This window comes from Hetaerina americana, unplaced genomic scaffold (genome assembly GCF_022747635.1).
Source record: "Hetaerina americana unplaced genomic scaffold, ioHetAmer1.1.p SCAF_9, whole genome shotgun sequence".
Lineage (NCBI taxonomy): Eukaryota > Metazoa > Arthropoda > Insecta > Odonata > Calopterygidae > Hetaerina > Hetaerina americana.
The window spans coordinates 66,529,208-66,550,104 of record NW_027287538.1 but is presented as its reverse complement, the minus strand read 5'-3'; the positions used below and the strand labels follow the sequence as shown (position 1 = coordinate 66,550,104).

The 20,897-nt window shown below is 37.5% G+C and overlaps 1 protein-coding gene across 1 annotated transcript; it reads right to left on the bottom strand.

Annotated features, from left to right (window-relative positions):
* Window positions 1–232: 232 nt before the first annotated feature.
* On the bottom strand, window positions 233–20,556 carry Npc2f (Niemann-Pick type C-2f). Its single transcript, XM_071597446.1, has 4 exons — window positions 20,484–20,556; window positions 10,702–10,806; window positions 3,551–3,726; window positions 233–373 (listed from the first exon to the last, which is right to left on the bottom strand). Exons 1-4 carry the CDS (start codon window positions 20,554–20,556, stop codon window positions 233–235), a joined length of 495 nt encoding a protein of 164 aa, XP_071453547.1.
* Window positions 20,557–20,897: the final 341 nt, after the last annotated feature.

The window sequence follows — 20,897 nt, the reverse complement described above, 5'->3', positions numbered from 1 at the left end:
AGAAACATAACTCCCTTAGGGCAAGGAGTCGTGTGGAAAAATCAAGTCTTTTTGCCACAGTTATCCACCCTTTGCATTGTTTTGTATTGTGCTCAAAAACTACATTTTCCAAAGTTCATGCTTTAAGAAAGGTTATAAAAAGTGTCCCCGAAATCCTTGTCAAATCCGGTAACTCTGCTTGCTTAGATTCACTTCAGAGCTGGTCTTGATTGGTTTCCTCGATCGGTGTAATTTAGGCAGTCCAAGACCGAAAGGCCCTCTGGCGCGGGTGCCCCACCGCACGATCAATGTTGACGAGGTGGATGCGAGTGGCAAAGCAGGCGAACACATCTTCTTTCTCATTCTTCAGAATCCAGACCAGATCCGCCTTCACCTGAAAAGTTAATGCATTCGTGAAAATCACTTTAAAAATTGTTATTTGGTCAACAACTGAATTTTTCCAAAATTGTCATATCCTTATTTTAAAAACCTCTTTCATTAAAAAATTAATAATAATTATCCTTGGCGAATGGAAGAAGCATATATTTATACCCTTCAGGCAAAAGTAATGAAGGCTTTGGGGCTTCCTGTTATGTGACGCGGTGGTCCTCGCAGGTGTTCTAGCAGGTTAGGTACTCTACGGCCGATGCTTCGATGGCAGACTTTTCCATACTAAACCTGCTGGAACACCCGTGAGGACTTCACAAGAAAATGCATTTAACCAACAACATTGCCACTTAAAACAGTCATGATGAATGGTCATTAGGCAAAGGATTTTATCACTTCTCGTGGACCAATTGCGAGATTCCCTACTGCGTGATACTCTCTATATAAACGCGTACGTGGCGTCCTCTGTCTCACTTCCCCTTGTCTTTCATAGGGAACAGTGCTTCAAGGTGTTTATTGCATCAATATATAAATTAGTCGCCATGGGGAATAAAAATCCTAGAGGGCTAAACGTATAAAGCTCACAATCACTTTCAACACTTTTATTCGATGATGACCAATCGTATCCCAAGAAATAGAAAAGGATCTTCATTGAGTGCTTCATGATTTTACATATCTTATGCACTGACTCGTACTACCGATATATTGGTACATATCTCGTCGGAACAGGCAATATTGCTCATTCCGTGAGAGGAAGTTGATGTTGGAAGTTGATCTACAACAGAGTTTTATTAAAATCATGAAGACTGGTCGACACAATATTCTTTACACATTTTAAGCAGCGCTGGGGCTGGATACTTGGGTCTTTCATGAGAATTCATATTTGGCGTGTCCTATAGTCTTAACGGGTACTAACACATCATTCAATAAGTCCTGGGACTAAGTAAGAATACAACATTTGTTTCACAAAATTCATTCTTATTCATCAGCATAATCACTTTCAAGAGCTATACAATCATTCCAACACTTTCCTAACTTTTCGATACCATGCTTGTAAAACGATTTATTCTTGCCCTAAAAATAAGCTTCAGTTACAGCGATGACTTCCTCATTCGAGCCAAATCTTTTTCCCTGGAGCATATTTTTGAGATCAGCAAACAGCCAGTGGTCGATGGGGGCTAGATCTGGAGAGTATGGTGGGTGGAGAAGCAGATTGAAGCCCAACTCGTTTAAATTGGCCATTATTTTAATTGACTTGTGGCACGGTGTATTTTCTTGATGAAAGATTGTTCTTTTCTTCTTCATGTGTGATCGTTTTTTGCGATTTCGTCCTTCAAAAGCACCAACAACTCAATATAATAGTCACTATTGATAGATTTTCCCTTTCTAAAGTAGTCGATGTAAATTATACCTCGCGCATACCAAAATATATTCCGTTCAATAAGTCCCGGGACTTATTGAATGATGGGTTAGGCTTCAATTTTTGTCACCCTCCCTAGATGACCTAACTTGCTAAAGCCAGTAACCGTTTCTATTTTAGATATTGGCATTTCAATGTATTCTCCTTCAGATTAGGAGTAAGATAATGAGTTTACGATATAATATTCTATAACGATAATGTCACTCGCTTGACAGCCTTTTGAGAGGGTCGACACGTAAGTATCGCAATGCGTCTAAGAAGCATTGCTTTAGACGTGAGATTAACGATCGAGTGATTGATATATGCGTCTGTTTTCTCCCAACAGGACATCCCTTTCAATGACTTTTGAATCGCCATCATATCGTGACATATAAGGCGGTGATGGCGTATGTATTCTCGATAAGATATCTCGCTGATGAAATATTCACTTTTGTACCTTTCTCCATTATTAATTCTCTCCAATGATCCACTGATTGAATATCTCTGGCGCGATTTGAAAATCTGTTTGGAGTGTTGACTTGGAAAGAGTGGTGATGTGCGTTGTTCATTCTTTTCCGACGTCGTTTTGATCCCGAAGTATCGTCCTCTGCTCCGCCAGAATACGTACATTCACCCATCGCTCCCGCCAGCGCCGGGATTCGTAAACACTCCTCCTAATCGCTCTATTCGGGATTGGACTTTAAAACGATTTCTTTTTCAATCGAAATAAAAACCAGATTTTCGAAAACAATTGGTAATTCATTTCGTGCGTCACCCTTTGCTGTGTTTTAATCCTTTTGAGTGGAAGTTTGGTGGAAGCGTTGACAGGGGAGTTGTAGTTGGAAGTTGACACGAACGAAAAGATGGAACTTGAACTGACAGTGGTTTTAGGAGTCGTCAGAGATCACTTGGAATTGATTGAGAGCGGAATTTGAAACAAATAACTCATTTAATAGTTATTTATATCGGCGAATGATTTTACTATCATACGACTTGCAACAAAACCATGGAGAGTTTAGTTTTTAACCATTTGCCATAAGGCAGTTCTATAATGAAATTTGGGAAATAAGATTCGTTTGATTCTAATGGACATATAGTATTATCATTTGGAATTCTTTTTTGTAACATGGATCGGGATAGCATAGAGTAGAATAATACACAAAAAGTTATTTAACTAGGAATACCTTACGGGAATGGGATTTTCGTTCTTAAGTGAAACTGCAAATAAAAAGTAATGTAATTGCGGCTTTAGCGAAGCCTTAAATTGGTAAAAAATAGAATTTTATCAGTATTAGTCACACCTCGACAACTGTGGAGTTCTTTACTTTCCCCTTGTTTGCTCTTGTTCTATCCACCAAATTCTTTGATTAGTGCCATTCTCTTTGTAAATGCCTTATACTAATGATACCTTATTCGCACGATTTTCAAATTGTCACCTCAAAGATGTCCTAGTACTGCAAAGTGTTTAGCTTGAAAGTTATCTAATTCTTGGAAATTTCATCGATTTCATTTTCTTTGAATCTTTATTCGAGGATCCGCCCATGAATCCTGTAACGCGTTGAAGAACTACTCTGTTCTGTACAATTTCAAAGCTGTGTCTCTCTCCATCTCCACTGAATTTACCTCTTCGCTCGTTTTTCAGCGTATTTTTTATCCCTAGCTATTGTCCACTTCTCCCAACCCTTCACTCCACGCTAATCGCTACCCTGTAAGAGAGAACCTGGCGCGTGTGGCATCATTTGATGCAGAATCGGGGAATTTCGAACGAGCACAAGTGAAACTCACAGGTGGAGTGTCATTGGTGATGGTGGCTTGTGCTCTGTAGACGCGGACGTCGCCCGTCTTCAGTGGACAGCCGGGCTCGTCGAAGGCATTGCAAGGCTCGGGTCTTGCGATCACGTCGTGCTCCACCTCGTTGATTACCAGGAAAACCATCTCTTTGATCACATCGGCCGGTACATCTTGCGATTCAAAAGAGTAAAGAAAGAGGTTAAAAATGAATGGGATTTCCGCTGATATATATATATATATATTGTATGAACCCTCTAATCTAATCTATATGCGGGTTTACAAGTACTTAGGCTGGAGACATTCGGATTTCAAGCGATAGTATATATATTTGAAAATCTGAGACGAGTTTTTAAGAAAAAAAAAGATTTGACTTTTGATACCTGAATTTTTTCATATGAACTTTGAAGAGGCAAACAAATTAGTTTTACTAATTGTTCGTTCAAATTGATAAATTGGAATTTTATCTGCACTTCCGCCTAGTACCCAAGTGCCTACATCAACAACTCATGTTGCGTCGTATCAAGTTTGTTAAATGAAACAAATGAAACATAGATTGTTGATTAAAGCCTGAAAGCTATGGAGAGTTTTCTGGACTCGAAGTTTCACTCCTCACAAATTCACTGCTAATGATAATATGGCCAGCTGCTTAGATATGAATTCCGTACGTTGCAGTGCTGTTTTGAGTGATTTTATTAAAATTGACAAAACTTCAAACTGGCCATAAACAATGTTCAACTATTTTAAAATGAAATGAAATTATTGACTTGGTAATTCCATACGCTTAAAGTGTGCGGAATTACAAAGTCAATAATTTCATTTCAATATGTTATGTAAATTCCATGAAGTTACGCTGGAGACAGAATTGTTAAAATAGTTAAAAAATCTATTTAAGTTGTTAGAAACTTTTTTTTTTTAACCTTACCGATTTCTTGAACTCGTCAATCGTTTTCGTCAACCGAGCGAAAGTTCCATCTCCTCAATAACTGTTCAGCTCTCTATTAATATTGAGTTCTAAATAATTATAAGCATTAATATTTGGTAAATATGGGCTCCTGAAAGCTGTATAATGCCTCATTATCTCCACAACTTTAATTTCTGAATACTTTTCTTCTTTTTGGAAGGAATATGCTCCAAAGGGAAAGTCAAGTATGGACTGCGTATGGTGTTAGTTACTCTGTTAACTATTCATAACCTTAAATCTCAAAATAATAAATTGCACCTGATTTTTTCCCCTTCCAATAGGACAGGATGTTCACGATAGCCAAGCAGAATGTTTATTGGTTAATATTTTACTGATTTACAAGTAAACCATTAGACTCTTTTAGCGATATATACTTGTGCTAATATGCGCAGCACATGATTTTCTGCTAATTGCATACGGATTTCACAAGGGGAAACAGTTTTGAATTGTATTCCGCGAAGTAAATTGTAACCTGCACTATTATATTAATATTTTTTTTCACGATATATTATTTTGAATTCATAATCCATGGGACATGCGATAAAACCTCATTCGTGAGTCATATTTATTTCAGACGTAAGGCATTTTAATTCTGCTTCTATGTTGTAATACGAGTTAACTCTTTATAAGTAACGTCTTGCAAACCATAAATCTGTATATCAGCATTATAAAAGCTTAAAATTGTTCATACGCGTACGAGTGTCCCACAATGTACTTAACCCCTACTTCATCACATCAATTTCACATTGAATATTTAGAAGCGCGATAAAAATGTTGTCAGTTCAATTCCATAAGATTCTGGAAATTTACTCCCTAAATTTGGGACTGCTGTTTTTTTTAATTCTCTCAATACCTACTTAATATAATAATCTTTTTTGTTCTCCATAGAAACATACATAATTAATATTCTTTTCCAAAAATGTAGCCAGCTTAGGTCACTCTAAAGAGTTAAGCCTGTCCTGGGGTGACCATATACATATATATATATTTGCTTCTCACAGAACTGAAAATCATGCATCACTCTTGTTACTGCCGTCGAGTGGCAATGGCATATATAGTAGTAACTAGTTTTCATCAGGAATAAATGTCCATATAAACGGTCAGATTACATTTCAGTATGATCACAATCAAATAATAACTTTTTGCTTTCTTTAGTAACACACTAGCATTTTTTTCCTTATTTACATGTGCGGGTAATTGAATGTAGAGTTTAGGGGCGAGATAAAGAAAGGATCTTGAAACTTGATGATGCAGGCGCTAGGGTGTTGAAGATTTAAGTATTGCGAAAAGTTCACCTATATTGTCTTGGCAATATATGTACCTACTAAATTACTGCTTTTCACGAAAAAAGTTTGTAAAATGTTTTACAACGCTAAATAACCCAACGGAAGAATACATAAATTGTAGAAAACTGGAATTAGGAAAATTTAATGGCGCACAGATGTGCTTTACCACATAATATCACACCATACGATAATCTAGACTATACAAGATCCATTATAAATGGGTTTGAGAAAAGTAATTAGGGTTTTGTTTCAAAGAAAATACATTTTAATTAGGAATTTTTTGAGAATATATGTTTTCTCCACTTCGACAGATTGCCCAAGGTTGCACCGAGACATAAGAAGTGAAACACGTTTAATTACAATGCAATTTTGACAATTGTTTTTTAGAAAAATCTTCGGTGTGAAATATAAATACCAATTTACCTTAAATATATCACATAATTAATGTAAATAGTATATATATTAAGTTTTATTGCGTAGTTGCGGCCTATTTGAATAAAACCATTCAGGTAATATATCAAATCTTTCTTTGGTTTCATTTGCACACCATCCCATGAAATATCCTTAGGTGCTATATCATCTGCAAAAGCGGTTAGATAACCATAACATTTATAATTACATACATCATTGACGTATCCTAAGAAGAAAATGGGGCCACAGATTCTTGTGGGGAACCGGCTGTTATAATTTTTTTTCACTCTAGCAGTTTTCACTCGCACACATTGAGAGTACATATTTAAAAGACTCTTGAACCAGTTCAGGGCAGTACCACTACATCCTGCTCGATACGGTTTTCAAATAGTATATGAATGATGTTCATTGAATGATTTTTCATATCTATAAATAAACTATTCGTGCACCTATTAACATTGACACATGTATTCTCCATAAAACTCATTAGTGCCCATTCCAATCCTGACTCCAAATCACCAAGGCCCAAGCAAGTTAATTCTGTTGAAGAATATTAGTACCCTTTTTTAAAGTCAGTTTACTCGGTAGATATTTAGCAGAAGTATGACCAACCAGCTAATTGCAACAATATCTAATGGTCAGCTTGTTAACCTTGATATTAATTCCCCAAGAGCCTTTATCTCAGTCACTTACCTTTGTTGGTCACAGGCATTAGATCAACTCTAACGTATCTATCTATGGGGTTTTCCATTAACCAATGGGAATTTAACGTTGAAAACTCTGATTCTCGATCATTTTCAATTATTAGCTCTAATCTACGGATCAACGCTGTCACAACAGAGAATTAACGCCATCCCACGTTTCTTTCATGACGTGTGCACGAAGTTACGACTTTGGACTGCAAGGGAAATCCAGAGAAGAAATCGAAAACGTCTTTGAGCAGGATTTGGTTGATAAATCTGGCTACAGATTTGCTTTGCGATTCTGTCGAATTATATTCAATATATATGTATGTATGTTCCTAAGGAAGAGAAGGATAGAGTTCTGTCCTCTTCCTTGTGAAAGGTGGCGTGGACCGCCGAAAATTCAACACCTAATGAGTTTCTTTTTCTTTTTTGTACGTTTCTGTGTCTATATACTACCTTGATCAAAAAGTTCCCGGAATTTATTCAGAAAATTAAAAATACAAGTTTATTCATCTAAATCTATATTGTCCCCTTCAAAGTAATCCCCATCGACTGCAACACACTTATGCCAGCGCTTGATCCAATCCTCGAAACATTTTTTATATTCGGTTTTCGGTATGTCCATCAGTGCTTCCTGCGATTTTTCCATTACTTCCTCTCGGCTGCTAAAACGCGTTCCCCGTAATGGTTTTTTAACTCGATTGAACAGAAAGAAGTCACAGGGAGCCAAATCAGGTGAATTCGGTGGCTGTTGGATGGTATTTGTTGCATTTTTCGTCAAAAAATTACGAATAATGATAGCACTGTGCGACGGTGCGTTATCATGGTGCAAAATCCACGAGTTTTCTGCCCACATTTCTGGTCTCTTTCGGCGAATTGCTTCACGCAAACGTCTCATAACGCCCAAATAATACTCTTTGTTTACTGTCTGGCCTTCTGGCAAAAATTCATGATGCACTACACCGTTGTAATCCATGAAAACCGTCAGCATTGCCTTCTTTTTTGACTGAAAACGACGTGGTTTTTTTGGTCTCGGCTCATTTGGTGAACGCCATTCACTTGCCTGATGTCTGGATTGCGTGTCGTACTCATAAACCCACGTCTCGTCTCCAGTAATGATCCTTTTGATGAATGTGGGATCGGATTCAGCCTCGCAAATCATGTCTTTTGCGACGTCAACACGGTCTCTTTTTTGCATGAAATTGAGGTCTTTTGGCATGCTACACGACGGAAACCCAAATCATTAACCACAATGTCTTGGGCGGATCCATAGGCAATGTTCAAGTCCTCCGCTATTTCTCTGATGGTTAATTTGCGGTTATTGACCAACATTTCTTTTACTTTATCAATTTTTTCACCGACTTTCGATGTCGATGGTCTGCCACTGCGTTCATCATCTTCGATTGACTCACGACCACTTCTGAACCGCTCGTGCCACTGGTAAACGACCGTTTTTTTTAGAGAATCGTTGCCGAAACACTTTTCCAACATTTCCAACGTCCGTGCGCCACTAAATCCGTTTTTTACGCAAAATTTAATACAAGTTCGTAGTTGCAAATTTAAATCCATTTCTGCAATTGTAAAAAATCACCAACACACACAGAGATAGATGTACTCTTGGCTACGTAACTTTTGCAAATGTCAAGTTATGACACTAAGATTTAAAGGGAATATCAACAACAGATGTACCAATTTAACAAAAAAAACAGAACTCAAATCGGAACGATGGGAGCGCCACACGGTGGTTATTCCGGGAACTTTTTGATCAAGGTAGTATATTTATATATATATACACACCCATTCCAAGAGATATGAACGATGTAAATATGAATTGGTTTTTTGAATGATAAAAAATATTTCTCCATATCAAAAGATGCATTTAAAATTTTGGTTTCCTGTTTCAGCGGACAGCTATTTATCGTTCAACACAAAGCGACATAAATTAATGTTTGGAAAGATGGGACGGATTGGAAAAAATGGACGAGTCATTAGTTCTATTAGAGGATAGATTGCAGATCACCAGAATAATCAGGATATTTTGTCAGATGCATCTCAATGTTTACGGGATCACAATACCTGCTCTTCTAGCTAGAGCAGGTACACCATGTATACGAGTACTCGCATACGTATGTTAGAGATGTCGGACCCTACCGTCGGGCTTGACAGTGGGAAATCAAAGGGGCTGTGACTCCGCTACTTTTACACTCATTTCAAACATTTTTTCCTCGCAAGCGTACAGTTATTGTCGAATAATGTTTCATAAATCTCTTCCATCGTCTCTTTCCCATCTCTATTTCATTGATTTGCAATTTGACTTAAACGAGTCGTTAAAATTAATTTTTCTGGAATTTCTTAATTCAGGAGGAATATGATTTTTTGTCCTTCGACTTAATTTATTCGCCATTCTTCGAAAATAAAATGTACTTGCTATATAATCTTTATAACATCAAGAAAAATCACTGGATACTGCATTCCTGCATTAGGGAAGGAGAATCGGTGATATTTGAAAGACATTAACTGAGGCGAGAGAAAGTGCTTCTTTGACAACCAGAAAAAAGAATAGTTTTGATTAAAAATAGGTTATTTCAGTAAATCCTACATGATATAACACACTTAGCAAGTACAAATAAACGTAATGCAGGTTATAGATAATATTTAATGTTTCGGTTGATACAGCTCTTTTAACACCAAAAGAACACTATAAGCTAGCCTATGGATGACGTTACATTTAACTATTTCGGACGTAAATCACGTTTTTATGTCTTTTCCGACTTTTTTATTTATAGGAAAACCAGAATCTTTTCCAAATAACTGTTCATGACAAATTTAGTTTCAATGGGATTGAAAAATATATTTTTAGAATGACTTTCTAAGATGAAGTAGAAATATGTACTTAATTGCATATTTATCTACTTCTATTTTAATGAAATCATTTTCAATGGCAGGTATTTTTGATAGAAATCATAGCGTACTTCATTGCGATCCTATAAATACTTGTGACAAACTCATTTATTATCTTTCAACAAATCCCTTCAATAAAGTGGCAAGGTTTCGACGAGGCTTCCAATGAGCATCGAGTAAGAATCGTACTTATTAATATATCCTTTAAGATGATGAGGGATATCCTTTAAGTGGTGAGGAGGCTCTTAAATGTAGAACCTCCGCAAATAGCTCTGACAAAAAAAAGACGAATTGAGGCTCTTTTTAGGATGTTAATAGTTCAGCATCATGGCAAGGACTCATTAATGATAATTCTGTGATCTGTAAACAGCGGTGTAAAAGAACCCAAGCAATACTTCTGAGGCCCGTTGCTCATAGCTGCGTTTCAGTTACTATGCAGCTATGAGCAACTATTACTCGTAACCAATCTTTTGAAAGAAATTGTAAAAGAAATATGAAGAATTCTAAGGCATAAATTCTCTGAAAAGTAGCCATGAAGTATCGATATCAAAAGATTTTGTGTGCTTTTCCACCTGATGATGCAGAAAGTTGGTGAAAGGCGTTGTATCTAAAAAAATTAAGTCTGCGGAAAAGCACCAAAAAAACGTTTTACATGGCATCAAACACTTCCAAGAAACGAAGCCTCAAACCATAGAGTATAGTTATGATGTGTTGGGCGTATTTATTGCTATCAAAATGCCCTGCACTAGTAAACACCACTAGGAAATTCAAATTAACATGTAGCTTTTAGAAACAGATTTCCTTGTGGTTGATTATCATTTTTGTTAAAACTTTAAAAATAATCGTGTTACTCCACTATTAGAACCCATTAGAAACGCGGCGCGAGCAGGTCATACTCACTCGTGGAGAACTGCATGGTGATGTTGATAGTCGTTCCAACTGCAATTGTACACATTTCCTTGGGGCAGTCATTGATGTCAACCTCGTAGACTTCACCTCGGCCACCTGTGGAAAATTGATTTCGACATGAATGAGTGACTACGGCAAAGAAGATCTACATTGTTGAGTTGGACACACCTGGAGGCACAAAGGATTAGTTAGAAGCATAATAGGAGATGGGAAAATTGAACGGATGATCCCCCGAGGAAGACCAAGAGATAAGTGTGGTGGACAAATTAAGAAGGAAGTAGAACAGAGAAGCTACCAGAGGGTGATGGGATTAAAAATAAATATAGAAGAATGAAGGACTACAGTACATTAATCTTAGGATTCAAAACAATTTAGCTTGTCCTCCTAATAGCCCCATCACGTGATCTCTATGGTACACTAGCCGTGATGGAATGGCTGACACGTACTAACGAGGATTGAACAGATAAGTTCGCAAAGCGTGGCCGGCAGTGGTGAGGCTAGAAATTGAGCAGCTAGGCCCGACTCTAAACCCGGGTGCTATTTTAGTTTCGCCCATGGTTTTACGCACAGTGGTGGCTGGAGTGAAGGTCTATTTTTCAAATACGAAAAGAAAATGAGTTTTGGAACCTTATCGGTTTTGCACAATACATTCATAGCCTCTTAGAATTTTTTTTCTCCCTAGACCATGCTGTTCGTAAAATCATTAACCAAAACCATTGGCAAATTCAAAAGGGTTAAGGTACGGGATTTAATTTCAGATTTTCGCACTGTCGAACCAATGCGAACAGCTCATACACAGGTCCTCCATTTTCTCCATGAATCCTTTATTTTAAAATTTAAATTATTTTTTAAAGACATTTCATTGTACAAATATTTTAAACCTAGGTCATTCGAGTATAATTTAATAAAAAAAATGGATAATGTATGACCATATTCCCATGAAATTATAGTTAAATCCCTAATCACCTCTATTAACAGAACTTTACAGTCATTCAGAGTGAATTTGGATTTTGAGTTACTAAAACGGTCTTCTTAAAGGAAATACTCGTTGCTTTGATAATATTAAATACTGGCGAGCCTAGTGACGAAATAAGGCTACGAAACTATGGGGGGTGATAACTATCGGGATAAATGTAATAAAATAGGAAGTTGCAATGAAAATGAAATAAATTTTAGTTTTGGCTAAAAATAAAAATTAATATTAGGAAAGGAAATGGATCGAGACGGTGAAATTTCGGCCTAGGACGATACTAATTAGGCGGCTGGGGAAAATATTTCATTTTTTTAAAACAAATATAAATTTTCATCGCAAACGTAATCAACGTAAATGAGAAAGAACTATGCATCAATAAACTACATCAATCACCATATTTGAGTTCAACTGAAATTCTTTCATTTCATAGTGTACGAAATTGAACTAAGTTTAGTAAAAGTCACGAGCAGAGAATGGGTCCGGTGAGCCCACTACCCCATGTTCACTCTCTCTCTACATATCGTAGCAGTCACTAATGTCAATGGGACTAAATCGCACTTGTTCATAAACCTGAGAAATAATACTTTAACCGGATTTAGATATAGAAACATAAATTTATATACATACCAGTTTATACGATTTTTTCTTTAGCTTCATTTAGACTAACTGGATCGACGACTTGTCCGCAACCTGTGCATTTCTCAGCGTACACAACCAAGACTAAGGGATGGAGAATGAGAAAAGGCAGTGAGGTTGGAGAGGGTTGCCAATCATCAGCCGTGCTTTAGAACGTATTCGCAGAAGAAATGGTAGGAGAGTCATGGGAAGGAATTGAGGTAGGAATTAAAATAGGTGGGCAATAGATAAGTCAGATTTACGGACGACCAAATTATCAGATCTGCGAAGAGATTTCAATAATTTCTGGGCGCATAGCAGAATCATTTAGATTGCTATGGTTTAAGAATCAATTACAAGAAAACATAGTCTGTCGAGAAAGAGATGGTGACCAGTACTACCAATTCAACGAATTGATTTTGAAAAGTGGATCGTTTTTTTTAGCAATTCAAGCAAGTAGCAATAAGTATTATAAGCATTACAAATTCTGTTGAGCGGTAATTTTTTAGTATACTCTCTCTTCACCCTGTTTAAATAGAGCAATATATATTTTATATTAAATTTACATTTGAGGTATGACAGAAATCAGTACTATTTCAAAGTAATTGATTTCATTGAATATTAACGCAGTTGAACAGAAACAACCAATCGCTGACAGTCTTCTATATACTTTTCACTATGCAATTTGTAGTATTCATATACTACATTATTTTGATACAGCAGTTGGGTATTATAAAAGGCAAAGTAAAAATACAGGTATTTCAAATAATTCTTTTTAATTTTTTTAAGGTTCGGTTTTTTTCTTGTATCGTCCAAAGCATGGATGTATAATTCCTTTCTATCAAAGGTTAAATATTATAATTTAAATGTACTATTTGAATTTAAGTACTCTGCCATTTTATTAATGAAAGCTAAATTTATTCAATCGTAATACGCAGAACAAAGGAGGCGTAGATAGTTCCTTTTACTGAGGGGGCACTCCTTAAGTTTAAGATAATCAAGGTATACGTTTTAGGTGGAATGTTGAGTGAGCGGTAGCCCATATAATCCATCCTTGATCTTGAAACAATAGTTTACTTGGTACTGTACGGAATTTAAATTTTTGAAATAATTGCTACTACTATTCCTGTGCGACGTACGGACTTAATACTTCTACGCTCCGCCTTTAACCTCACAGTGCACATTTACGTACTCTGACCCTGAGAAGGTCTGCATTGCGGATCGAATAAAAAATGCGGGATTAAAAAATCTTCCTTTTTGGTTCAGAGAATGCTGGATTTATGAGATTCTACCTTATCTTGAAATTCTAATGCGGTTATGTTGTGAAAACTAGGAATTGGCTCCCCTCTAGACAGAATCGGAATCAGTGCGACTGTAATACATTTTTGACCGGTTTCGGCGATAAACTTCCATCGTGTGTCCCGGTTTCCAAGAGAGCGGATCTTGTCGTAAACATAAATATCTTATTGAGAAATAAAAAACATGGGATAATATAGGGGGATAATCGATCATTTAGGGCGTTACACATCTCTTATTTGTTTACGTGCCTATTTTTAATATAAATATACGTTTTATTCCGGGGGTTTCAGACCTTTACATATCTTCGCCTCTGCGGGAATATATGGTGCAAATTTCGTACTGATATCAAATGCCACTCCCAGATCATTCAGCTCAGTAACATTATTCAAACTATGGCCTTCCGTGTTTTACATATATTATATGATACATATTTGGAATATCTCCTCCCTATGGACTACAGCCTTGACGAGGAGGAAGGGGTTGTGTGATCTGATGATTCCTATAGCTGGTGGTGACTATGGTATTTTCTCCTGGTAGGGTCGAAGGGTAGGGGCTAGCGAAAGTTAGTCCACTCAACGTCTGTTCTTCAGCGAGGCGGCTGAAAAGGCGTCTGACACCATTTGGCCATTGAGTGATAGTGTCACGTCAAAATGCTATTGAGGAAAGCAACCGGAAGCCACCTCAATTATCATTCCCAAGAATACAATGATGAACAGAATAGAGAATATGAGTCCTGGCAACTACGGGACTCGGCCCAATCGGCCGTGTATCGTGTCCGGCAGCGGCAGAGTCCAGGCTTCCGCGGTCGTCATCTCACGGGTTCTTAGCAAAATAAAACCGACAGCAGCGGGACAGAAGACGTGACAGAAGGAGACCGAATTAGTGAAAATAGGAACTTGGAATGTGAGGACAATATTTAGGACAGGAAGATTACAAAATTATGAAGTGAGAGATGGAGAGAGGTAATTTAGATGTTTTATATCTGTGCGAGGCGAGATAGAAGGATAGCGGGAATTACTGGAGTGGTGGCTATAGAGGGATATACAGCGGAAGAGAAGAAAACCAGGGAAGGGTGGCAATAGTACTAAACAAAAAGGTAGACAGAAGCTTGGTAAGAGCAAGCGACTGGTAGAATATTTTAAGTAGAACTAATATCTGCTCTGAAGAACTTGGCCATTGTTTATGTCTACATACCACCAAGCAACCATAGAGAGGAAGTAGTAGGGTATAGGATCACTCGGAGGAATAATTTCGGACTTTCCTGGAAGACAACAGTTGTCATTGATGGGATATTGGAACACCACGGTGGGATTAGGAAGAGATAGCAATGAGGTAAGAGACTACGGCTTAGGAACTAATAATGACCGCGGATAGAAAGCAATAGTTCCACAAGGGATAGGGGTTACTCATCACCGATACTTGGTTTAGACTCCACCAAAGGCATAGCTACCCATGGAAAATGTCGGCAGACTCAGAAAGGTATCGGTTAGACTAATAGACTCAACAGTTTGTCATTAATGAAGAGTAGCCTCTGATTCAAAAAAGTAAAACAGGGAAGACGGATTAGGAAATAGAACGTAAAAGCACAAAGCGGATCGATAACAAAGGCGCATCTGCAGGCTGTTAAGAAAATCAGGAGCGAGGAAAGGGTGTTGGATACTAGGTTGAGGAAAAATGGGAGAATATCAAAAAAGGAATAAACAGGACTGCAAATGAAACAATAGGAAGTGTAAATAGAAAACGGACAAGGAAACTATGGATTACGGATGAGACTATTAGAAAGATAGACATGAGAAGGAAATAGAAGAATGTGAACACAGAGTTTGGCTGAAGAGAGTACAGAGAGTCGAATAATAAATTGTGACGGGTAACAAATAAAGCAAAAGGGGCATGGTGGAAGCCTCAGTGCGAGGATATGAAAAGTTTGCAGAGGAAGGGTGAAATTGGTGCGCTATACAAGAAAGTCAAAACACTGCCTGGAAGTAAGAAAGGAACATCTGTGTTAACATTCAAAGATAAGTCGAGAAAAATATTAGTTGAACCAGAAAAGATCCAAGAGAGATGGAAGGAATGGAAGAACTGCAAGAAATTACGCCAATAAGGTTAGACATTCCCTGTAGACAGAGAAAATGACGGAGATGGAGATAGTTTAGGTCCAGGTTTACTCGACGGTGAGATAGTAAGGGCATTAAAGGAATTGAAATCATGTAAGGCCGTGGGGCTAGACAATATTCCTGTGGAGTTACTGCATTCCTGCGGTTTAGGAAAAGGTGGGAAGGAGTTTATATAGACTAATTCGTAGCATTAATGCGAGAGAAATTTGGTCGGAAGACTTTCACAGGGGGATCGAGATGGTGCGGGGGCTAACGTACTGGCTTCTCACCCGGAGGGCGCGGGTTCAAATCCCGGCGGTGTTGAATATCTTTCAGTGGTATCTCAATCCCTACTTGAGGTGCTTTGTGGAGGGGGGCACTTTGAGTGAGTACGCCGTCCGTCGGATGGGACGTTAAACTGTGGACCCCTTGGCGCCTTTCGTAAAGAGTAGGCTAATGCCGACGCCGTGTTTCTCTCCACCCTTCATCCTTTCCTGTCCATCCCCTGTGTCGTAAATGACCTCAGCTGTCGGTCGCCCCCCCCTAAAAACTACTACTACGACTTTCACAGATCAGTGTTAGCTTCTATTTGGAAAAAGGGGAAGACAGCCATATGCCAGTACTACCGAACGGAGTTTGATTTCGCACACAGCTAAAGTGGTTCTCAGAAACATCAATAATAGAATGGAGAACAAGGCAAGGGGTGATTAATTTGGGTTTAGAAAGGGGAGATGCACGTGTGATGCCATAGTATAGCAGTGAGGTCACTAATAGAGAGGAATATAGAATACAATAAATATGTATTTGCCTGTTTCGTGGATTTTGAAAAGGAATTTGATCAAGTGAATTTGGTGTTAATTTTACGGTAATGGTTCACTATTAATGAAAGTTTTGCAGAAAAAAAGGGTAGATTGGCGGGATAGGAGACATCCGCAACGCGTACATGTCACCAACTACTCAGACGCAAAATGGCGGATGGAGAGTCGGGGCGGGGATTATTTAAAATAGATCAGGAGGAATAGCTTACGTATCTCGGAAGTGTTTTGGACCAAATTAGTAAATGTAGTAGGGATAAAAAGAAGAATTGCGATTAGCATAGGAACTTTCACTACAGGGAGGGCATTGATGACAGGAATTAGTTCAGTAAGGATGTTAGAGAAAGACTTGTCAAAAATTTGATTTGAAGCATACTTTTGTACCGCGCAGAAAAATGGCTATTGAAGCAAGCTGATAGGCGTACATTGGAGGCTTTGGGGAAATGTGGGCGTGGGCAAAGATGGAAGAGGTGAAGTAGACAGAATGAGAAACAATTGAAGAAGTTGGGGAAGGAGAGAGGATTGTTGGGATAAATCCAAAGGAGGCAGGAAAGATGGATTCTTTGTGTTTTGATTAGAGATGGAATGTTAAAGATTGCTGTAAAGGAGAGGACATTAGGCAAGCCAGGAAGGCAAGGAATAGGATGGGCGTGTTAGATGGAAGGAAGGGAGGAATGAAGTATGCGGAATTGAACAAGCTCTTCCTGTAATGCCCGATGCCAGGTTATATTTTTGTTAGTAGAGGTAAGTAAATCCATTCTTGAACAATTGTATAGCATACTTTCATCCAAAACTTACCTTAACCGGTAGAATGCTATCGACAACTTATAATATGAAACAGAGAGTCAGTCGTCAATATAAAATACATGCAATCGACTTTCATTTGGCAAATGCAGCAAACTTTCCAGATCCCTTTCTAGTAACATATATTCATTATAATGATCTATTTTTTATGAAGATAATGATCTATTTTATGAATGTATTTCACATTGATGATAATATACTACGGCAGAACGTTTATAAGAATCAAGAAAAGTAGAAAGTCAAAAGTTGTATCCTTTGGAACCCCTTGCATGACAGTGCGCTTCAGATATACCGTGTGTAATAAATATTACGTATTGTTTCCTCCCATATTAGTATGAACGATGTAAGTGCAGCAAAGAGACAATGATGTCATTTGGTGTATTAACTAATATTCTGGGGTTTTCGGTGTCAAATAATTTTTAAAATTAAATATACAACATCAACGTCAGATATGTTATCCATTAGATTTTTTGTATACTCAGTAAAGTTGCTCAAATTATTAACGGTAAATCTGATTTTTGTAAATCAGTGTCAATACTCATTTGAGTGATCTTTTATATTTATTTATTTGAAATGATGATATATTGAATATTTTTGAAAATATGGATAACCTGCCGATGGAATGATAGTTTGCTTTATATGGTCGTTCACCCTTTTTTACAATCGGGCAGGCCTCAGCAATTTGCCGTCTGCCTGGGAACACATTACTCTTTTTATTCTTGTTAAATAGAGTATAAAATACAGCGGCTAACATGTTCGTATGTATTTTAAAGTAAAAGTTTTTTTACAATGTTCATTTTTTTATTGAAACCAATAGCTGGACGATGATTGACTTCTTAAATGTTAATAAACATTTGCAGAGAGGTGTGATCATCAATGCTCACTCAAGTATTTTCCCATTCTGATTTTTGACGGTTTTTCTCTTTGAGACCCACGGAGTTTAAAAACAATACTATTTCTGTATTTGCGGTTGTTTTTTCTAGATTTGAGTACACATGAAATCTGGTCAATTGAATTCCCATAGTTAAGTGCTATGTTAATTTATGAATCGTGATGCCGCTATGCAGTACTTTATCAAAGACATTTTGATTTAAATTAAACCCGCAATCAGGAAAATATTACCAGACCCACAGGTATTACTAGGAGACACTAGTACTAAATATATTTAGCCATATATCCTTATTAATAGTTTCAAGATCATGAAACATTAGCAGATGTGTATCTAAGTCTAATCATCAGTATTGCAGCACAAGATAAGATTTAGTTTTTCCAGAAGACTGAGCACGTTTATCTTTGCTGGAAATCTTTAGTTTCAGTAATATTTGTACTTAATCACATCATAATCTTATTCGTGCGTCCACATATTATATACGTTCAATTTAGTTCCCATGACTCCGAGTAAATTTATATAGCAATGTGTCAATTGATGATTTTCTTTGAATAAAATGTTTGACATTGATTAAAAAAAAATGTACTCCATTTTTGAATTTCAAAGAAAACCTTGTCTGTCGACAGAGATGGAGCGAATAATTCACCGCATTTCATTTCAGCATTCCAATGTATCTAATTAAAAAAAATAAATTCTCTCACGACCTTCCCTTTTCCTAACAGATATGTACACGCCCATTACGAACTCAAATCCATTTAAAATGGCCATTACGTTTTAGGTTTCTCGCTAAGGCACCTAGTTATCGATTCAATTGGGCAAGAGATTCATTTCCGAAATGGGCACTTGTTGCACTCGCTGAGATTCAATCAAGGTGAACGTCAAGAAGTGACATATAGTATATTGGTTTTCATTCCACCGGCTTATAAGTATTTTTCAGCTAAATCAGTGCTCGCGAACCTCTTATCAATTGATGGAGCTTTTGAGAGACTCTGAGAGTTACTAGGAACGCTATAAGATAAATCAATATCATTTGCACTCAGATTAATGCTCATATGGTCAAAAATGTTTTACAAACGATTGCCTCGGGGACTTCCCCACTTAATTCAGAACCACTTTGAATCTACCCAGAATATCTTAGTAAACTCCGTTTCAATGCTTTCAAATGCCACTCGGGTCAGTCACCCGTCTCTCTTCGCAATCCCATTCGAAAAAAAACCTCCTTCCAAATCCTTACCAACGGATATAGTTTTCCTAAGATCTTTGCGTTTCAATTCCTTTATTCCACGAAGAAATTTAACAGAACGTTTCATGTAATGTTTCGGGAATTTTTATTACTAACCAAGAAGTTTTACGAGACTTAAACGATGGAACTCGTAGATTTAAAATTTTGAAGTTGTGGAAAATACTAAGAATGTAGAAGATTTAAAGTACGTGGGTACATGATTTCCTTTAGAGATCACGTGGGCATTTATAGAAGAAACGTTGTCTACTAGTTGTCATGGTGTTTCTTAGCAGAAATGTTTTTATCCTGATGAATAATTTCAGGATTTAAACAATTTATTAGTTTCTAATCCTTTGCTCGGACGACTGTCCGTATTTATCAAATGCACTCAAAATATCCTCGACGTATTTAGGTAAATGCCATGCTATTGCATGACGTCAAGAAAGGGGTATGCGGTATGCGATAATATATTTCTGAACTGAAAATGCATGACGAATTATAGATTTTTCCACACATTTAAACGGAAAACCTGAGCGTGAATTACTCCTTTATATGGTTTATAAACTTTACTTCCTGCCCTTATCTAAAAGTTATATCGATATTTGAGCAGCACACATGTACCTAAAAATAATTAAGTAAGGGGAAGTGAATCTAGAGTTGGCGTGTGGCGTAAAGTTTGGTTTCATATATGACAGTTATTCCAGGTTTTTTTTAAATGTACTGTACCAAGAAATGTAGATAAGTAAACACTTAACGGCTAAGCCATATTAAAAGATTTTGTACTTTTGCACAGAATTTATTTCGCGCGTTTCACCGACTTGCGGCATCATCAGGTACCTTAGCCATCTTAAAATAGAGTCTACTAGTAAGTGAATCAATCCTGAAACCGTGGAGTATAACACTCAGTAACTTAATGTATTTCTCGCACAGAAAACATTTATATTGATTCACTGCAAAATTATTACGCTAAGCTACCTAAAGCATTTTACCATAGGTAGACTGCCTAGTCTTATAACTGGTATTAATCCATTATTTATTAATTGCGCTGCTTAATGCGACTTACTGCAGTCCTCGAACACGACGCTGCAGCCGGCACCGGACATCAAAAGGAGAACTCCGGCCACAAGGAACTTCATCTTGGGATGAATACGATGGTGGTGGCGGTTACACTTTTTAAGTTGAAAGGAATCGTCAAGTTGATCAACGTGTCGTATGCGGGTGTCGATGGCTCCACGGCGATCAGTCGTCGCGGAGGGGCAGCCTCGCTGGCTATATATAGAGGGAGGGAATGGACTGATAAGGCGGAGGCTTTTGGGGGAAATTGACGCGGGGCTGCGGGAGAAACCTGAAGGAGCGACTCCTGAGCTTGGTTATCAGAGGATAGGTACCGAGAATAGAAATAGACTCCGTTCAGAAATCAATCAGAATAGTATGAAAGATGATAAAGAACAGAAATGCAATTGCTTAGAGATGGATT